Below are 21,296 nucleotides of genomic sequence, written 5' to 3'. Positions count from 1 at the left end.
AGTAGGTATTTAGTGTCTATGTTGTCTAAAGCCTGGGGTGATCAGAGTAGGCTTCCTCAATAGAGTGACCAACTGTCCTTGTTTGTCTAGGACTGAGAGGGTTCCTGGGATTCAAGACTTTCAATGTTAAAACTGGGAAAGTCCTAGGAAAACCAGAATAAGTCAGTCATTCAACTCTTGGATGGTAAGGATGTTCAACTCTGAACACTTCTATTCAACACAGTACTAAAGGTTCTAGCCAGGGCAATTAGGCAAGAAAATAAAATAAAAGGGATCTAGATTGGAAAGGAAGAAGTAAAACTACTTATATTAGCAGATGACATAGTCTTATACATAGAAAATCCTAAGGAACCCACACACAAATACTATTAGAACTAATATACAAGTTCAGCAAAGTTCTATGATTCAAGATCAATATACAGAAATCACATGTATTTCTATATCCTTGCAATGAACATGAAAATGAAATTATGAAAACAATTCCATTTACAATAGAATCAAGAAGAATAAAATGCTTAGAAATAAATTTAATAAAAGAGGTGAGAAATTTATACTCTGAAAAGTACAAAAAACTGTTAAAAGAAATTAAAGATCTAAATAAATGAAAAGACATCCCATGTTCCTGGATTGAAAGACTTAGTATTAAGATGGTAATACTCCCCAAATTGATTTACAGGTTCAAGGCAACTTCTATAAGAATCCCAGCTGGCTTATTAGTAGAAATTGACAAGCTGATTCTAAAACTTATATGGAATTGCAGGGAACCCAGAAGAGCCAAAACAATCTTGAAAAAGAGGAACAACGTTGGAGGGATCACACTTCCCAATTTCAAAACACACTACAGAACAACAATAATCAAGATACCATAGTACTGGCATAATGAAAGACACGTAGGTCAATGGAATAAAATTGAGAGTTCAGAAATAAACACATGTACAGTCAGCTGATTTTCAACAAGGGTGCCAAGACAATTAAGTGGAGAAAGATCAGTCTTTTCAATAAATGGTGCCGAGGCAATTGGATATCTATCAATACATGCAAAACAATGAAGTTAGACCCCTAACATACACCAACAATAAAAATTAACTCAGAATGGATCAACAATCTAAGTTAAGAGCTAAAAATTTAAAACTCTAAAAAGAAAAAAAATCTTAAAAGTAAATGTTCATAACCTTGGATTTGGCAATGGTTTGTTAGATTATGATACCAAAAGCATAAGCAACAAAAGAATAAATTGGATTTCATTACAATTTAAAACATTTATGCCTCAAGGAACACCAAGAAGAAAATGAAAAGGCCTATAGAATGGAGGAAAAGTACTTGCTAATCATATATCTGATCAGGGACTTGTATCTAAACTATATAAAGAATTCTTACAACTCAATAATGAAATGATCAATAACCAAATATTTTAAATCAGCAAAGGATCTGAATAGACATTCCTCCAAAGAAGATATGCAAGTGGCCAATAAGCACATGAAAGATTCCCAAATCATTAGTCATCAGAGAACTGCAAATCTAAACCACAATGAGATACCATCCCACACTCACTAGAATGGCCGTTTAAAAAACAAACAAACAAACAAAAAACCCAGAAAATGGCAAGGATGTGGAAAATTCAAAACCCTCATCCACTGCTGGTAGGAATGTAAGATAGTGCAACCACTATGGAATACAGTTTGGCAGTTCCCCAATGAGTTCAACATAGAATTACCATATGACCCAGCAATTTCTAGTTACATATGCAAAAGAATTAAAAACAGGTGTTCAAACAAAAACTTGTACACAGGTGTTCACAGCAGCACTATTCACAATAACCAAAAGGTGTAAACAATTCAAATGTTCATCAACTGATGAATGGATAGACAAAATATGGTACATTCATACAATGGAATATTATTTGGCAATAAAAGAGGATGAAGTACTGATACCTGCTACAACATGGATGAACCCTCAAACATCATGCTGAGTGAAAGAAGCCAGATACAAAAGACGACACATTGTACAATTCCATTTCTGGGAAACGTCCAGTATGGATAAATCTATAGAGACAGAAAGTAGACTAGTGGTTGCCTACAGATGGGGAGGACTGAGAGGTGGTAGCTAAAGGTAGAGTTCCTTTTGGGGTTGATGAAAACATCCTAAAATTCACTGTGGTGATGGCTGCATAACTCTGTGAATATACTAAAAACCACTGAATTGTACATTTTAAGAGGGTGAATTGTGTATGTGAATTATATCTTAATAAAGCTGTTACCAAAAAAAACCCCACTTAGAATAATGTGTGATTACAGTGAACTCTCAATAGATGTTAGCTATTAGCTCTAGCACTATTATTAGGGTTCATTTCACTGAACTCTGAATGAGGACAAGAATGTTTATGGCATTTTGTGAGGATTTCCCTGCTAAAGTCAGAATGGTGAAAGAAATTCAAAAGAAAATAACACAGGGAATTAAGGTCAAAATACACATGCAAATCCCAGGAATTTCATTTCAGCAAGAAACTGAGTGGGCTAAATGCTAATCTTCTGGTATGATTTCTTTCTGCTGGGTAATTAGCAAAGTGTCCTGTGGACCTGGCATGTTAATTTTTTGGAGTTCCCCAAACTTTTCCCCTTACCATTTGGAACCCATGCTTAGCTGGGTTATAGCTATCTAGCTGATCTATTCTATTCTTCCAGAAAGAAGTAATTCCCACTGGAATGAGGAGAGGATATAAAAAGGTCTCACTCCACTTTCTAACTCTTCTTCTAATAGAAGATTTCCTAGGAGTAAATCCTTTTCCCGATCCTAGATGAGAATACTCCTATCTACTTGCAGAACCTGTGATCAGTTCCCTATAACAGCTGGACAACACACATTTTTGGCCTAAGGAGATAGTAATTTCTCTACAGTAAAAAGGAACAAACCTCCCCCTAAGGTTTCTAATGGGATAAGCAGACTGGCAAGCTATCAGCCAGCTGCTGAGAATCCCCTGAAAAGTTAAGTTGCGTCCACACTCTCAACCACAGAGTAGCTCAGTCAAGGACTGAAGTACTAAAATAGAGACAGATGAGCACAAGAACTTTTGGCAAATTCCTCAATGACAACAGCTCTTTCAATATGCACACACCATGTGGGTGGGTGACGGGAAAGAGGGAAAGAGGGAGAGGGAGAGGGAGAGGGAGAGGGAGAGGGAGAGGGAGAGGGAGAGGGAGAGGGAGAGGGAGAGGGAGAGGGAGAGGGAGAGGGAGAGGGAGAGGGAGAGGGAGAGGGAGAGGGAGAGGGAGAGGGAGAGAGAGAGGGAGAGGGAGAGGGAGAGGGAGAGGGAGAGGGAGAGGGAGAGGGAGAGGGAGAGGGAGAGGGAGAGGGGCAAAGAGAGAGAGAGAGAAAGATTTGGGGGGTGGTGAGATGAGGCCTATAATTCTTCAGCAATTTAGTCCATCTAAGTACCTGGAGTTAATGTAATACTCACCACTGTAGCTCACTAAAAATGTTCTCAATGGGGACAAAAGGCAGTCAAAAGGATGTCACACCCTCTCCTTTACCACATAAAACAATGCCATCTGACTGCCCTCGTACTCACCCACGAGCACGTGTGTTCCTGTTTATCTTCTTGGAAACATCTTTAACAAACTCATTACTGGCTTCTTTCTTGGGCTTGGCAGGTTGACTTTGAGAAGCCTGCAAGAAAAAAATAAAGGTGGGGGGGCTGGTCTGGAGGAGGAAGCAAGGAAATAGAGAGAGAGAGAGAGAGAGAGAGAGAGAGAGAGAGAGAGAACCTCAAATTAACCAATAGGTGGTTCTCACAGGAAGGTCCTGACACACATCCACACCCTGGACACCTTGTTCGGGTGTTACCAGGAACATTGATCAAAACATTTTACAACCAGTATGGTACTGGTGCCAACTAGTCATGATGGAAGCTAGCAGTACAGTAGTCCTGGTGCATATTAGCTAAATAGCAGCCCTAAGTGATTTCAAGATACATATGATGTAGTTCTGATCTCCAATGTCAGGCATATTGGCTGGCAAATTCTCAAAAAGATGTTTTGTAAACATCACATTCCATTTTGACCCCATAAGATGTTCAGGGGGGGAAAAGGTAATATAACTGGCTTTGCTGCCTGAGTATACCAAGATCAACTAGCTTTTCAGGATAGACCTCTAATACAACACTACCTGTGATACATCTATCCCATCTCACTGAGGGGATATTTATTTAACATGGGGCTCTGGAAAGCTCCACCAGAAACTCTAATCATGACTAATTCTATTAAACAGTAGAAGAGATCATGGGACTGTGAATAATGTCAGTAAAAATAATCTTAAAGGTTATGCCTTTAAAATGAAACAAATGGAATCTAATTATATTCCAAATAAATACCATAACCACACTGAAGGACAAAAGAAAGAAAACAGAAGGAAATACAAGATAATAAACAACTAATCCAAGTAAACACAGACTATACACCCTCACCATATACATCCTCATTCAGGATGTGTTTGTGGGATGGTAGAGAATATTGCAAATAAATCTAGAACTCTTTTTAGTAGGTGTGTTTATTATGGTGGTGTGGAAGAAGTAATTCTGAAACTCTTTTAGATGTATTATAGTATTGAGTAAATGTGTTGATGATCTTGTGAACCATTGTTCTCATTGTAGAGAAGGAACATATAAACACGGATTGAGGAATACAAGAAAGAACCCTGTACGTTTTGGAATGGGAGCTGTGTGGACTCATGATTTCTTAAATAGGTATATGTGTATATACATCTGAGTATACAGGAGTGTGTGTATTTGTATATATAGATATATGTGTGTATATATATACATATATATGTTTAAGTACAGATATGTGTGTATCTATATGTATATATACATGCAGACATTTCCTAACTCTGTCTGCAGAAAGGGCCGAAAAAGCAGACACCGCAGTAGCACACCTAGCACTGAGATCTTGGTCTCTAATACCATTCCCCACTAAAAGGAACAGGAATTCTTCACAGAAATGGTTGACTCCATGCCAATAAAATAGGTACAAGAACATCCTGGAACATCCTGTTATGCTGGAAAGAAAATGCTCAAAAAAATGATGATAGTATGTCACAAAGACACAGTAGTCAGATTAAGGGGGACCCTAGTGACCAAATTTGGGACAATTTGAGCACCAAAATAATAAAATACAATACTGAACAACAAACCACTGAAAAAACAGGAATTCATAAGTCTGTACCAATAATAAATAAACAGGGAAGAAGGGAGGCCTCTGCTTGTAGACTGGTAAATGGGGAGCAAGTGCTAGAGTTGGAAAAATCATCAAAAAGATTGTTAAGCAAAAATCATCAATGAATGCTAAATCTAGGGGACATTTTGATGAAGAGTGGCTATTTGGAGGCTCTTAAGGGTGTGTCCCACAGATTATTAGTTGCAAAAGGAAAAAAATAAACAGTAATTATACAGCGGAGAAACCAGACAACATCTTGACTGGGTGATCAAAATTAACCTCACCAATGAGGGACAGATGGATGTCATGTGCCTCCAGATGTGATACTCTAAGGACAGAACATCACCTATATAGTACTCCAGCCAAGCATATATAACATCAATCTAATCACATGGAAACATCAGACAAACACAAAATGAGGAATGTTCTGGGTGGGACTGCATTCTTCAAAAATATCATAAAAAACAAAGAAAGGCTATGGAAGTGTTCCAGATTAAAAGAAGCTAGAGACATGACAAGTAAACGACCCTAGACTGGATCCATTACTGGAGGGGAAAAAGTGCTTATAACATTGATTTTACAAAGTCAATGGAAAAAAATTGGAATATGGACAATAGATTACATAAAAACGCTTTATCAATGTAAATGTATAAAGTTGTTGACTGCACTGTGTTTATGTAAGACTATTTCTCTGAGGAGAAATAGTATATAGAGACTCTTTCTCTATATACACTGAAATACCCTAAGTACTTCATGGTAAAGGACCATGATGTATGTAAGCAGATAGGATAAAATGTTAGTAATACATGAATCTAGGTAAACAGCATATGTGTGTTCTTTGTACTGTTTTTTATTTTTGCAACTTTTTATAAATCTGAAATCATTTCCAAATGAAGTATAAAAAAATTATGCCTTTGTATCATCATATCATAATAAGCAACTACAATCCAACAGGGAATTCTTTCTTAGGCCCTCAAGTTGTTGTCCACTTCTGCTCTTCAAAGAGCTTGACACAGTTTGCATTTTAATTTCACCTAAAGTTTTACAAACTCCTTATGTGTCAGGCTGAGATCCGGCTTTGGAAAAGATGTGCGTTCTTGGCAGGAGAGAGGTGGAGACCCTAATCCCCAGGGGTGAAATTTTCAACTTGCCATATGTGAAGGTTCAAAGCACTAATATTTTCAGATCTAAGCTCAAGGGGACCTTTACCAGTATCTCCCCATAATTCTTTCACCAAAAAATAGGAAAATAGAGATGACAATCCTACTGGCAAAAAATAATTTAGGAAATAGACTTTATCTCCTCATCCACTGGCTTTGGACAAGCTCTAACAAATCAAAAGTCCTTCCCATGCTGAAAGGATAAAGGAGAGGGAAAAAAAGAACACTCACAGCAGACTAACTAATTAAAACAGATCAGCTCTTTTGGCAAGCCAGGACCTCACTGTGGTGAATGTTGAGGAGAAGACAGATATGGGGACATGGAAACGAAGTAATACTGACAGGAAGAAGCAAATCATCATAAAGGGAAACCCCAAAATTCAGAGAGAAAAGAGTCCTCAACCCTCAAAGAAATGAGCTCAGACGTCTGCAGAAATGCCCAACCCTGGAATGGCTTAGGTACACTGTAATGATAGAACTTTGTCTGGAAAGCACCAAAGATCATTCAAGGTGACCAGGACTTGAACACAAAAGGGAAATGGGCTTTCTGAGCTTCTGAAAAGCTAGAGGCAGAGATACTGCTCAGGGATGACTTGCATTCCCCAACCCTGGACAAGTATGTGGCCTAACAGATGTTGAATTCAGTTGGAGAATCAGGAGGGTCCTAGCATGTTTCCTATTAATTTATTTGTGTTTGTTCTTTATGAATGATGATATAAACTTCACAACAAAAAGAGGACTGAGACATGGCAGGAAAGTTTTTCATATGTGGTTAGACTTTGCTTTGCACAGTGTCACTGGACTCCCATCAGGGACTCTGGAGGCCAAGGGAAGCTACATTAAGATGAGCTGCATCTGCTTCTGATTTCTGTGGCTACCTTATTTCAAGCAAGTTTCTAGAGCCATGGTTAAATAAGTCAGGAAATGAATCTAACCTTACAGGTCTGTGTGGGAGGTAGCTCTTTCAAGCAATCTAGAGTAAATCTGATTATGCAGGAAGCTGTAACACAATCATACATGTTGTAATCTGCATGGGGAAAAGACTGTTTTAGCACAAAGGTGGTCACATAGCATCTAAAGAGCAGAGATACAAAGGGGAGAACTTTGCCAATGCTTATCCAATCCTGCCCAAGGGGGTAAAATATTATCTAGCAGATGTAAGAATTCTGGTAGCCACAGAAGGACACTATTATAGAGGGCAGGATAGGGTCCACTAGGGTTCTCTGTAACCTAGATGAAACAGACTTCAAAAACAACATTGGGCAAGTCTTTATCTGTGAAGTGGAGATAATTATAGTATCTGCCTCAGAAGATTTTATGAGGATTACGTGAGTGGATACAGGGGAAAATGCTTAGAATAGTGCTTGACACGTGGTAAACACTCAGGAGACATCAGTTATTATTATTTTCTAAGACCAAAGATTACCTCTGACTCAATTTTATATTCAGCTAGTAACTTTCTAACTAGTAAATATTTTTTTGCTGGCGCCTTAATAACACCAGAAGGGAGGTAACTTGGAAGTGAACTCAGGAATTCTAGTCAAAATTGAGTTTCTAGATCTCCATAGTTGAAAACCAGATCATGGAACTGTGGTCATCAATGGTTCTGTACATCAGACGACATTTTTGATTGTCACTATGACTTGGATGCTGCTGGAACTTAATGCTAGGGACCAGGAATGCTGGCTGAAGTCAGTCATATACAATAGAAAAACTTTGCTGTTCAAAAATGCCCATAGTGCTTGAATTGATAAACACTGCCCTAGACTACAATGAATCTACCAAAGTACTTACCTCCAAGGCCTATGCAACCAGCTGAGCCACCTCTGGTCTTTATCTAAATGCAAGATCCCAAAGTTCTCATATTTCTCTACAATTTCATACCTGATAATCACTCATACTGCTTCCAGAGAGCTCCATCAATTAATCCAGATGGTATGTGGCAGCAGAAGAGCCACTGCAGTTTCTGAAATTGGGTCATTGATTCCAAATAAAATTGGCTCTCAACATTCTAGAGAGGGTCAGAGTTTGGTAAACTGGAAAGGTCCCTCAAGGAAGAGGCTGTCTAAACCTTATGCTACACCATGGCAGAGGACTAGACTGGCATACTCACGTTGGTGAGATCTTCAAAAGCTGACCTCTTTTTGAGTGGTCCCTGAGGTGAAGATGGAGATATCTTTGCTTGGTGATTCTCCTCTCTCTAAAAAAGTAAAAGAGGTAAATGCGTATATCCAATTGTGAACAGTCTTTTCAGGGACGTCAGGTCATCTTTGGGGCTCAGGGGGGGAATGGCTGAGTCTCCAAGCAACTGTAGACGCATATAATAAACCCCAATAAACTACAACAAAAGGAAATTTTGGAACCCACTGCTTTGACAGTCACTGAAGGAGGTAATCATTGATGATAGGGACAAGGCTGGGAGGAGAAAAGATAACTGTCAGTGTAACTCTCAGAATGAGCAAACTAGCTTGGTGAAGCTAATTTTCTCTCTTACTCCTCTCATATTCATGGTTATACTAGCCAAGATTAACCATCACCACCCCCACCACCCTGCAACTCCCAGTCATTCCTTTAATATGGACGTTCCCAGTTAAATTAGTTCAATGATTTAACAAAATTTAAGTGTCTCTTATGTTAAGCAGTTGATTTAAGACATTCTCAATAAGGACAATAACACACATACCTAGATACTGATCCAGGATCAGCTCTTTATTAGCTATTGACCTTGCACAAGTCACTTAGTTGCCTCATCAGTAAAATTGGAATAATAACCTACCGCATTTGAGGACCAAATAAGAGAAAACATGTTTTTTAAAAATCTATATAAAGTATAAACGGCCAGAAATAGTATTTTAAAAGTATATAGTCCAGGCTGATGGGTGGGGCTGGGTTTCCTCCCTGCTAGTTGTTTGGCCTGAGGCACCTCAACACTAGAGCCTACCCAGCTCTTTGGTGGGGCTAATGGCAGACTCTCGGAGGGCTCACACCAAGGAGTACTTCTCAGAAATTCTGCCAGTGTCCTTGTCCCCACGGTGAGCCACAGCCATCCTCTGCCTCTGCAGGAGACCATCCAACACTAGCAGCTCCACGTGTACGAAACTTGGAAGCTGTCACTCCACCCTAATAACAACTAGAAAATCAACAACTCTTATTGGATCTGTAAGAGAAGGTGGTGGACACAGGGCAAATCGCTGCCTCCAAGATTGAAGAGATAGTTTTTTGGAATCGGGAAGATGAGGGAAGAGTAAGACGCAGAGATCACCTAACTCCCCACAGATACAACAGAAATATATCTACACGTGGAACAACTCCTACAGAACACCTACTGAACGCTGGCAGAAGACCTCAGACTTACAAAAAGGCAAGAAAAACTCCACGTAGCTGGGTAGGGTAAAATAAAAAAGAATAAACAGAGACAAAAGGATAGGGACGGGACCTGCACCAGTGGGAGTGAGCTATGAAGGAGGGAAGGTTTCTACACACTAAGAAGCCCCTTCGCGGGCGGAGGCTGCGGGTGGCGGAGGGGGAGAGGTTCGGGGCCGCGGAGGAGAGCACAGTAACAGGGCTGCGGAGAGCAAAGCGGAGAGATTCGCGCAGAGAGGATCGGTGCCAACTGCAACTCACCAGCCCGAGAGGCTGATCTGCTCACCCACTGGGGTGGCCGGGGGCTGGAAGCTGAGGCTCGGGCTTCAGTCGGATCCCAGGGAGAGGACTGGGGTTGGCAGCGTGAACACAGCCTGCAGGGCGTTAGTGCACCACGGCTAGCCGGGAGGGAGTCCGGGGAAAAGTCTGGACCTGCCAAAGAGGCAAGAAACTTTTTCTTCCCTCTTTGTTTCCTGGGGCGCGAGGAGAGGGGATTAAGAGCGCTGCTTAAAGGAGCTCCAGAGACGGGTGCGAGCTGCAGCTAACAGCGTGGACCCCAAAGACGGGCATGAGACGCTAAGGCTGCTGCTGCCGCCACCAAGAACCCTGTGTGCGAGCACAGGTCACTATCCACACCTCCCTTCGGGGGAGACTGTGCAGCCCACCACTGCCAGGGTCCCGGGATCCAGGGACAATTTCCGAGGGAGAACGCACGGCACGCCTCAGTCTGGTGCAACGTCCCGCTGGCTTCTGCCGCCATAGGTTCGCCCCACATCCGCACCCCTCCCTCCCCCAGACCTGAGTGAGCCAGAGTCCCCGAAGCAGCTGCTCCTTTAACCCCGTCCTGTCTGAGAGAAGAACAGATGCCCTGCGGCGACCTACACGCAGAGGCAGGGCCAAATCCAAAGCTGAGCCCCGGGAGCTGTGGGAACAAAGAAGAGAAAGGGAAATCTCTCCCAGCAGCCTCAGAAGCAGCGGATTAAAGCTCCACAATCAACTTGATGTACACTGCATCTGTGGAATACATGAATAGACAACGAACCATCCCAAATTGAGGAGGTGGACTTTGAGAGCAAGATTTATTATTTTTTCCCCTTTTCCTCTTTTTCTGAGTGGGTATGTGTATGCTTCTGTGTGAGATTTTGTCTGTATAGCTTTGTTTTCACCATTTGTCCTAGGGTTCTATCCGTCCGTTATATTGTTTGTTTTGTTTTGTTTTTCTGTTAAAAAATTATTCTTAATAATTATTTTTATTTTAATAACTTTATTTTATTTTATCTTACTTTATTTTATTTTATCCTCTTTCATCTTACTTTCTTTTCTTTCTTCCTTCCTCCCTCCCTCCCACTCTCTCTCTCTCTCTCTCTCTCTCTCTCTCTCTCTCTCTCTCTCTCTTTCTTTCTACTTTTTCTACCTTTTATTCTGAGCCATGTGGATGAAAGGCTCTTGGTGCTGCAGCCAGGAGTCAGTGCTGTGCCTCTGATGTGGGAGAGCCAACTTCAGGACACTGGTTCACAAGAGACCTCCCAGCTCCACATAATATCAAATGGCGAAAATCTCCCAGAGATCTCCATCTCAACACCAGCACCCAGCTTCACTCAATGACCAGCAAGCTACAGTGCTGGACATCCTATGCCAAACAACTAGCAAGACAGGAACACAACCCCACCCATTAGCAGAGAGGCTGCCCAAAATCATAATAAGTCTACAGACACCCCAAAACACACCACCAGACATGGACCTGCCCACCAGAAAGACAAGATCCAGCCTCATCCACCAGAACACAGGCACTAGTCCCCTCTACCAGGAAGGCTACACAACCCACTGAACCAACCTTAGCCACTGGGGACAGACACCAAAAACAATGGGAACTACGAACCTGCAGCCTGCAAAAAGGAGACCCCAAACACAGCAAGATAAGCAAAATGAGAAGACAGAAAAGCACACAGCACATTAAGGAGCAAGGAAAAAAACCCACCAGACCTAACAAATGAAGAGGAAATAGGCAGTCTACCTGAAAAAATAATTCAGAATAATGATAGTAAAGATGATCCAAAATCTTGGAAATAGAATAGCGAAAATGCAAGAAACATTTAACAAGGACCCAGAAGAACTAAAGATGAAACAAACAACAATGAACAACACGATAAATGAAATTAACAATACTCTAGATGGGATCAATAGCAGAATAACTGAGGCAGAAGAACGGATAAGTGACCTGGAAGATAAAATAGTGGAAATAACTACTGCAGAGCAGAATAAAGAAAAAAGAATGAAAAGAATCGAGGACAGTCTCAGAGACCTCTGGGACAACATTAAACGCACCAGCATTCGAATTATAGGGGTTCCAGAAGAAGAGAAAAAGAAAGGGACTGAGAAATTATTTGAAGAGATTAGAGTTGAAAACTTCCCTAATATGGGAAAGGAAAGAGTTAATCAAGTCCAGGAAGCACAGAGAGTCCCATACAGGATAAATCCGAGGTGAAATATGCCAAGACACATATTAATCAAACTGTCAAAAATTAAATAAAAAGAAAACATATTAAAAGCAGCAAGGGAAAAACAACAAATAACCCACAAGGGAATCCCCATAAGGTTAACAGCTGATCTTTCAGCAGAAACTCTGCAGGCCAGAAGGGACTGGCAGGACACACTTAAAGTGATGAAGGAGAAAAACCAACAACCAAGATTACTCTAAACAGCAAGGATCTCATTCAGATTTGATGGAGATATTAAAACCTTTACAGACAAGCAAAAGCTGAGAGAGTTCAGCACCACCAAACCAGCTTTACAACGAATGCTAAACGAACTTCTCCAGGCAAGGAACACAAGAGAAGGAAAAGACCTACAATAACAAACCCAAAACAATTAAGAAAATGGGAATAGGAACATACATATCGATATTTACCTTAAATTAAATGGATTAAATGCTCCCACCAAAAGACACAGACTGGCTGAATGGATACAAAAACAAGACCCATATATATGCTGTCTACAAGAGACCCACTTCAGGACTAGAGACACATGCAGACTGAAAGTAAGGGGATGGAAAAAGACAGTCCATGCAAATGGAAACCAAAAGAAAGCGGGAGTAGCAATTCTCATATCAGACAAAATAGACTTTAAAATAAAGACTATTACAAGAGACAGAGAAGGACACTACATAATGATCAAGGGATCGATCCAAGAAGAAGATATAACAATTGTAAATATTTATGCACCCAACATAGGAGCACCTCAATACATACGGCAAATACTAACAGCCATAAAAGGGAAATCGAAAGGAACACAGTCACAGTAGGGACTTCAACACCCCACTTTCGCCAATGGACAGATCAACCAAAATGAAAATAAATAGGGAAACACAAGCTTTAAATGATACATTGAACAAGATAGACTTAATTGATACTTATAGGACATTCCATCCAAAAACAACAGAATACACATTTTTCTCAAGTGCTCATGGAACATTCTCCAGGATAAATCATATCTTGGGTCACAAATCAAGCCCTGGTAAATTTAAGAAAACTGAAATTGTATCAAGTATCTTTTCCAACCACAATGCTATGAGACTAGATACCAATTACAGGAAAAGATCTGTAAGAAATACAAACACATGGAAGCTAAACAATACACTACTTAATAACGAAGTGATCACTGAAGAAATCAAAGAGGAAATTTAAAAATACCTAGAAACAAATGACAATGGAGACACGACGACCCAAAACCTATGGGATGCAGCAAAAGCAGTTCTAAGAGGGAAGTTTATAACAATAAATTCCTACCTTAAGAAACAGGAAAAATCTCGAATAAACAACCTATCCTTGGGGGGACCTTGAAGATGGCGGAAGAGTAAGACGCGGAGATCGCCTTCCTCCCCACGGATACACCAGAAATACATCCACACGTGGAACAACTCCTACAGAACTCCTACTGAAGGCTGGCAGAAGACCTCAGACCTCCCAAAAGGCAAGAAACTCCCCACGTAACTGGGTAGGGCAAAAGAAAAAACAGAGACAAAAGAATAAGGACGGCACCTGCACCAGTGGGAGGGAGCTGTGAAGGAGGAAAAGTTTCCACACACTAGGAAGCCCCTCCGCGGGCGGAGACTGCGGGAGGCAGAGGGGGGAGTATCGGGACCGCGGAGTAGTGCACAGCGACGGGTGCGGAGGGCAAAGCGGGGAGATTCCTGCACAGACGATCGGTGCTGACCGGCACTCACCAGCCCGAGTGGCTTGTCTGCTCACCCGCCGGGGCGGGCGGGGCTGCGAGCTGAGGCTCGGGTTTTGGTTTTGGACGGAGCTCAGGGAGAGGACTGGGGTTGGCGGCTTGAACATAGCCTGAAGGGGTTAGTGCACCACGACTAGCCGGGAGGGAGTTCGGGGAAAAGCCTGCACCGGCCGAAGAGGCAAGAGACTTTTTCTTCCCTCTTTGTTTCCTGGTGCGCGAGGAGAGGGGTTTAAGAGCGCTGCTTAAAGGAACTCCAGAGACGGGCGCGAGCCGCGGCTAAAAGCGCGAACCCCAGAGACGGGCGCGAGCCGCGGCTGAGGGCGCGAGCCCCCCGAGACGGGCGCGAGCCGCGGCTGAAAGCGCAAACCCCAGAGACGGGCGCGAGCCGCGGCTAAAACCGCGGACCCCAGAGACGGGCGGGAGACGCTAAGGCTGCTGCTGCCGCCACCAAGGGGCCTGTGTGCGAGCACAGGTCACTCTCCACACCCCTCTTCCGCGGAGCCTGTGCAGCCCGCCACTGCCAGGTTCCCGGGATCCAGGGACAACTTCCCCGGGAGTACGCACGGCGGGTCTCAGGCTGGTGCAACATCACGCCGGCCTCTGCCGCAACGTCACGCTGCCTCTGCAGCCGCAGGCCCGCCCAGCACGTAGTGCCCCTCCTACCCCCATCCCCCAACCCCCGGCCTGAGTGAGCCGGAGGCCCCGAATCAGCGGCTCCTTTAACCCCGTCCTGTCTGAGCAAAAAAACAGACGCCCTCCAGCGACCTACACGCAGAGGCAGGGCCAAATCCAAAGCTGAGCTCCTGTGAGCTGTGAGAACAAAGAAGAGAAAGGGAAATCTCTCCCAGCAGCCACAGAAGCAGCGGATTAAAGCTCCACAATCAACTTGATATACCCTGCATCTGTGGAATACCTGAATAGACAAGGAATGATCCCAAATTGAAGAGGTGGAATTTAGGAGCGAGATCTATGATTTTTTTCCCTTTTCCTCTTTTTGTGAATGTGTACGTGTATGCTTCTGTGTGAGATTCTGTCTGTATACTCTTGCTTCCACCATTTGTCCTAGGGCTCTATCCGTCCATGACTTTTTTTAAAAAATTCTTTTTCTTAATAATTAAGTTTAATTGTAATAACTTTATTATACTTTACCTTCGTTCTTTCTTTCCTTCCTTCCTTCCCTCCTTTAGACAACGAATCACCCCAAATTGAGGAGGTGGTCTCAGGCAGCAGGATTTATGATTTTTCCCCCTTTACCTCTTTTTGTGAAGGTGTATGTGTATGCTTCTGTGTAAGATTTTTTCTGTATAGCTTTGCTTCCAACATTTGTCCTAAGGTTCTATCCGTCCCTTTTTTTTTTTTTCTAAATATTTTTTAATTCAATAACTATATTATACTTTATTTTATTTTTACTGTATCATCTTTCTTTCTGTCTTTTTTCCTTCTTTCCCTCCTTCCTTCCTTCCTCCCTCCCTCGCTCCCTCCCTCCTTTCTTTCCTTCTTTGCTTCTTTCTTCCTTCCTTCCTTTCCTCCTTTTCTTCTTTCTTTACTCATACTTCTACTAATTCTCCCTACTTTTTCTCCCTTTTATTCTGAGCTGTGTGGATGAAAGGCTCTTGGTGCTCCAGCCAAGAGTCAGGGCTCTGCCTCTGAGGTAGGAGAGCCAACTTCAGGACACTGGTCAACAAGAGACCTCCCAGCTCCACATAATATTAAACGGTGGAAATATCCCAGAGACCTCCATCTTAACACCAGCACCCAGCTTCACTCAACGACCAGCAAGCCACAGTGCTGGACAACCTATGCCAAACAACCAGCAAAACAGGAACACAACCCCACCCATTAGCAGAGAGGCTGCCTAAAATCATAATAAGGCCACAGACACCCCAAAACACACCACCAGACGTGAACCTGCCCACTAGAGAGACAAGATCCAGCCTCATCCAGCACAACACAGACACTAGTCCCCTCCACCAGGAAGCCTACACAACCCACTGAAACAACCTTAGCCACTGGAGACAGACATCAAAAACAACGGGAACTACGAACCTGCAGCCTGCAAAAAGGAGACCCCAAACACAGTAAGATAAGCAAAATGAGAAGACAGAAAAACACACAGCAGATGAAGGAGCAAGATAAAAACCCACCAGACCTAACAAATGAAGAGGAAATAGGCAATCTACCTGAAAAAGAATTCAGAATAATGATAGTAAGGATGATCCGAAATCTTGGAAGTAGAATGGACAAAATGCAAGAAACAGTTAACAAGGACCTACAAGAACTAAAGATGAAACAAGCAACGATGAACAATGCAATAAATGAAATTAAAATCACTCTAGATAGGATCAATAGCAGAATAACTGAGGCAGAAGAACGGATAAGTGACCTGGAAGATAAAGTAGTGGAAATAACTACTGCAGAGCAGAATAAAGAAAAAAGAATGAAAAGAACTGAGGACAGTCTCAGAGACCTCTGGGACAACATTAAACACACCAACATTCGAATTATAGGGGTTCCAGAAGAAGAAGAAAGAAAGAAAGGGACTGAGAAAATATTTGAAGAGATTATAGTTGAAAACTTCCCTAATATGGGAAAGGAAATAATTAATCAAGTCCAGGAAGCACAGAGGGTCCCATACAGGATAAATACAAGGAGAAACACGCCAAGACACATATTAATCAAACTGTCAAAAATTAAATACAAAGAAAGCATATTAAAAGCAGCAAGGGAAAAACAACAAATAACACACAAGGGAATCCCCATAAGGTTAACAGCTGATCTCTCAGCAGAAACCCTACAAGCCAGAAGGGAGTGGCAGGACATACTGAAAGTGATGAAGGAGAATAGCCTGCAACCAAGACTACTCTACCCAGCAAGGATCTCATTCACATTTGATGGAGAAATTAAAACCTTTACAGACAAGCAAAAGCTGAGAGAGTTCAGCACCACCAAACCAGCTTTACAACAAATGCTAAAGGAACTTCTCTAGACACAAAACACAAGAGAAGGAAATGACCTATAGTAGCGAACCCAAAACAATATATAAAATGGAAATAGGAACATACATATCGATAATTACCTTAAATGTAAATGGACTAAATGCTCCCACCAAAAGACACAGATTGGCTGAATGGATACAAAAACAAGACCCTTATATATGCTGTCTACAAGAGACCCACTTCAGAACTAGAGACACATACAGACTGAAAGTAAGGGGATGGAAAAAGATATTCCATGCAAATGGAAACCAAAAGAAAGCTGGAGTAGCAATTCTCATATCAGACAAAATAGACTTTAAAATAAGGACTATTAAAAGGGACAAAGAAGGACACTACATAATGATCAAGGGATCGATCCAAGAAGAAGATATAACAATTGTAAATATTTATGCACCCAACATAGGAGCACCTCAATACATAAGCCAAATACTAACAACCATAAAAGGGGAGATCAACAGTAACACATTCATAGTAGGGGACTTTAACACCCCACTTTCACCCATGGACAGATCATCCAAAATGAAAATAAATAAGGAAACACAAGCTTTCAATGATACATTAAACAAGATGGACTTAACTGATATTTATAGGACACTCCATCCAAAAACAACAGAATACACATTTTTCTCAAGTGCTCATGGAACATTCTCCAGGATAGATCATATCTTGGGTCACAAATCAAGCCTTGGTAAATTTAAGAAAACTGAAATTGTATCAAGTATCTTTTCCGACCACAACGCCATGAGACTAGATATCAATTACAGGAAAAGATCTGTAAAAAATACAAACACATGGAGGCTAAACAATACACTACTTAATAATGAAGTGATCACTGAAGAAATCAAAGAGGAAATAAAAAAATACCTAGAAACAAATGACAATGGAGACACAACGACCCAAAACCTATGGGATGCAGCAAAAGCAGTTCTAAGGGGGAAGTTTATAGCAATACAAGCCCACCTTAAGAAGCAAGAAACATCTCGAATAAACAACCTAACCTTGCACCTCAAGCAATTAGAGAAAGAAGAACAAAAAAACCCCAAAGCTAGCAGAGGGAAAGAAATCATAAAAATCAGATCAGAAATAAATGAAAAAGAAATGAAGGAAACAATAGCAAAGATCAATAAAACTAAAAGCTGGTTCTTTGAGAAGATAAACAAAATAGATAAACCACTAGCCAGACTCATCAAGCAAAAATGGGAGAAGACTCAAATCAATAGAATTAGAAATGAAAAAGGAGAAGTAACAACTGACACTGCAGAAATAAAAAAAATCATGAGAGATTACTACAAGCAACTCTATGCCAATAACATGGACAATCTAGAAGAAATGGACAAATTCTTAGAAATGCACAACCTGCCAAGACTGAATCAGGAAGAAATAGAAAATATGAACAGACCAATCACAAGCACTGAAATTGAAACTGTGATTAAAAACCTTCCAACAAACAAAAGCCCAGGACCAGATGGCTTCACAGGTGAATTCTATCAAACGTTTAGAGAAGAGCTAACACCTATCCTTCTCAAACTCTTCCAAAATATAGCAGAGGGAGGAACACTCCCAAATTCCTTCTACGAAGCCACCATCACCTTGATACCAAAGCCAGACAAGGATGTCACAAAAAAAGAAAACTACAGGCCAATATCACTGATGAACATAGATGCAAAAATCCTCAACAAAATACTAGCAAACAGAATCCAACAGCACATTAAAAGGATCATACACCATGATCAAGTGGGGTTTATTCCAGGAATGCAAGGATTCTTCAATATACGCAAATCTATCAATGTGATAAACCATATTAACAAATTGAAGGAGAAAAACCATATGATCATCTCAATAGATGCAGAGAAAGCTTTCGACAAAATTCAACACCCATTTATGATAAAAACCCTCCAGAAAGTAGGCATAGAGGGAACTTTCCTAAACATAATAAAAGCCATATATGACAAGCCCACAGCAAACATCATCCTCAATGGTGAAAAACTGAAAGCATTTCCACTAAGATCAGGAACAAGACAAGGTTGCCCACTCTCACCACTCTTATTCAACATAGTTTTGGAAGTTTTAGCCACAGCAATCAGAGAAGAAAAGGAAATAAAAGGAATTCAAATCGGAAAAGAAGAAGTAAAGCTGTCACTGTTTGCAGATGACATGATACTATACATAGAGAATCCTAAAGATGCTACCAGAAAACTACTAGAGCTAATCAATGAATTTGGTAAAGTAGCAGGATACAAAATTAATGCACAGAAATCTCTGGCATTCCTATATACTAATGATGAAAAATCTGAAAGTGAAATCAAGAAAACACTCCCATTTACCATTGCAACAAAAAGAATAAAATATCTAGGAATAAACCTACCTAAGGATATGAAAGACCTGTATGCAGAAAATTATAAGACACTGATGAAAGAAATTAAAGATGATACAAATAGATGGAGAGATATACCATGTTCTTGGATGGGAAGAATCAACATTGTGAAAATGACTCTACTACCCAAAGCAATCTACAGATTCAATGCAATCCCTATCAAACTACCACTGGCATTTTTCACAGAACTAGAACAAAAAATTTCACAATTTGTATGGAAACACAAAAGACCCCGAATAGCCAAAGCAATCTTGAGAACGAAAAAAGGAGCTGGAGGAATAAGGCTCCCTGACTTCAGACTATATTACAAAGCAACAGTAATCAAGACAGTATGGTACTGGCACAAAAACAGAAAGATAGATCAGTGGAACAGGATAGAAAGCCCAGAGATAAACCCACGCACATATGGACACCTTATCTTTGATAAAGGAGGCAGGAATGTACAGTGGAGAAAGGACAGCCTCTTCAATAAATGGTGCTGGGAAAACTGGACAGGTACATGTAAAAGTATGAGATTAGATCACTCCCTAACACCATACACAAAAATAAGCTCAAAATGGATTAAAGACCTAAATGTAAGGCCAGAAACTATCAAACTCTTAGAAGAAAACATAGGAAGAACACTCTATGACATAAATCACAGCAAGATCCTTTCTGACCCACCTCCTAGAGTAATGGAAATAAAAACAAAAATAAACAAATGGGACCTAATGAAACTTCAAAGCTTTTGCACAACAAAGGAAACCATAACCAAGACCAAAAGACAACCCTCAGAATGGGAGAAAACATTTGAAAATGAAGCAACTGACAAAGGATTAATCTCCAAAATTTACAAGCAGCTCATGCAGCTCAATAACAAAAAAACAAACAACCCCATCCAAAAATGGGCAGAAGACCTAAATAGACATTTCTCCAAAGAAGATATACAGAATGCCAACAAACACATGAAAGAATGCTCAACATCATTAATCATTAGAGAAATGCAAATCAAAACTACAATGAGATATCATCTCACACCAGTCAGAATGGCCATCATCAAAAAATCTAGAAACAATAAATGCTGGAGAGGGTGTGGAGAAAAGGGGACACTCTTGCACTGCTGGTGGGAATGTGAATTGGTTCAGCCACTGTGGAGAACAGTATGGAGGTTCCTTAAAAAACTACAAATAGAATTACCATATGACCCAGCAATCCCACTACTTGGCATATACCCTGAGAAAACCAAAATTCAAAAAGAGTCATGTACCAAAATGTTCATTGCAGCTCTATTTACAATAGCCAGGACATGGAAACAACCTAAGCACCCATCATCGGATGAATGGATAAAGAAGATGTGGCACATATACACAATGGAATATTACTCAGCCTTAAAAAGAAATGAAATTGAGCTATTTGTAATGAGATGGATAGACCTAGAGTCTGTCATACAGAGTGAAGTAAGTCAGAAAGAAAAAGACAAATACCGTATGCTAACACATATATATGGAATTTAAGGGAAAAAAATGTCATGAAGAACCTAGGGGTAAGATAGGAATAAAGACGCAGACCTACTGGAGAACGGACTTGAGGGTATGGGGAGGGGGAGGGGTGAGTTTTGACAGGGCGAGAGAGAGTCATGGACATATACACACTAACAAACGTAGTAAGGTAGATAGCTGGGGGGAAGCAGCCGCAAGGCACAGGGATATTAGCTCGGTGCTTTGTGACAGCCTGGAAGGGTGGGATGGGGAGAGTGGGAGGGAGGGAGATGCAAGAGGGAAGACATATGGGAACATGTGTGTATGTATAGCTGATTCACTTTGTTATAAAGCAGAAACTAACACACCATTGTAAAGCAATTATACCCCAATAAAGATGTTTAAAAAAAAAAAAATGGCAGGGGAGCTGAATAGACATTTTTCAAAGAAGACATAGAGATGGCCAGCAGGCACATGAAAGAATGTTCCACATCACTAATGTTAGGGAA

The 21,296-nt window shown here is 41.1% G+C and overlaps 1 protein-coding gene across 1 annotated transcript in view; it reads right to left on the bottom strand.

The window, feature by feature from the left end:
• The window catches only part of CCNB3 (cyclin B3), a 61,695-nt gene that overhangs the window by 34,008 nt on the left and 6,391 nt on the right, over positions 1–21,296 (bottom strand). The window contains 2 exon segments of the mRNA XM_065901025.1: positions 3,551–3,663; positions 8,481–8,567. Of these exon segments, the coding sequence (XP_065757097.1) occupies positions 3,551–3,663; positions 8,481–8,567 (200 nt within the window).

This window comes from Phocoena phocoena, chromosome X (genome assembly GCF_963924675.1).
Source record: "Phocoena phocoena chromosome X, mPhoPho1.1, whole genome shotgun sequence".
NCBI classification, from domain to species: Eukaryota; Metazoa; Chordata; class Mammalia; order Artiodactyla; family Phocoenidae; genus Phocoena; species Phocoena phocoena.
This window is presented reverse-complemented; position numbering and strand designations above follow the sequence as displayed.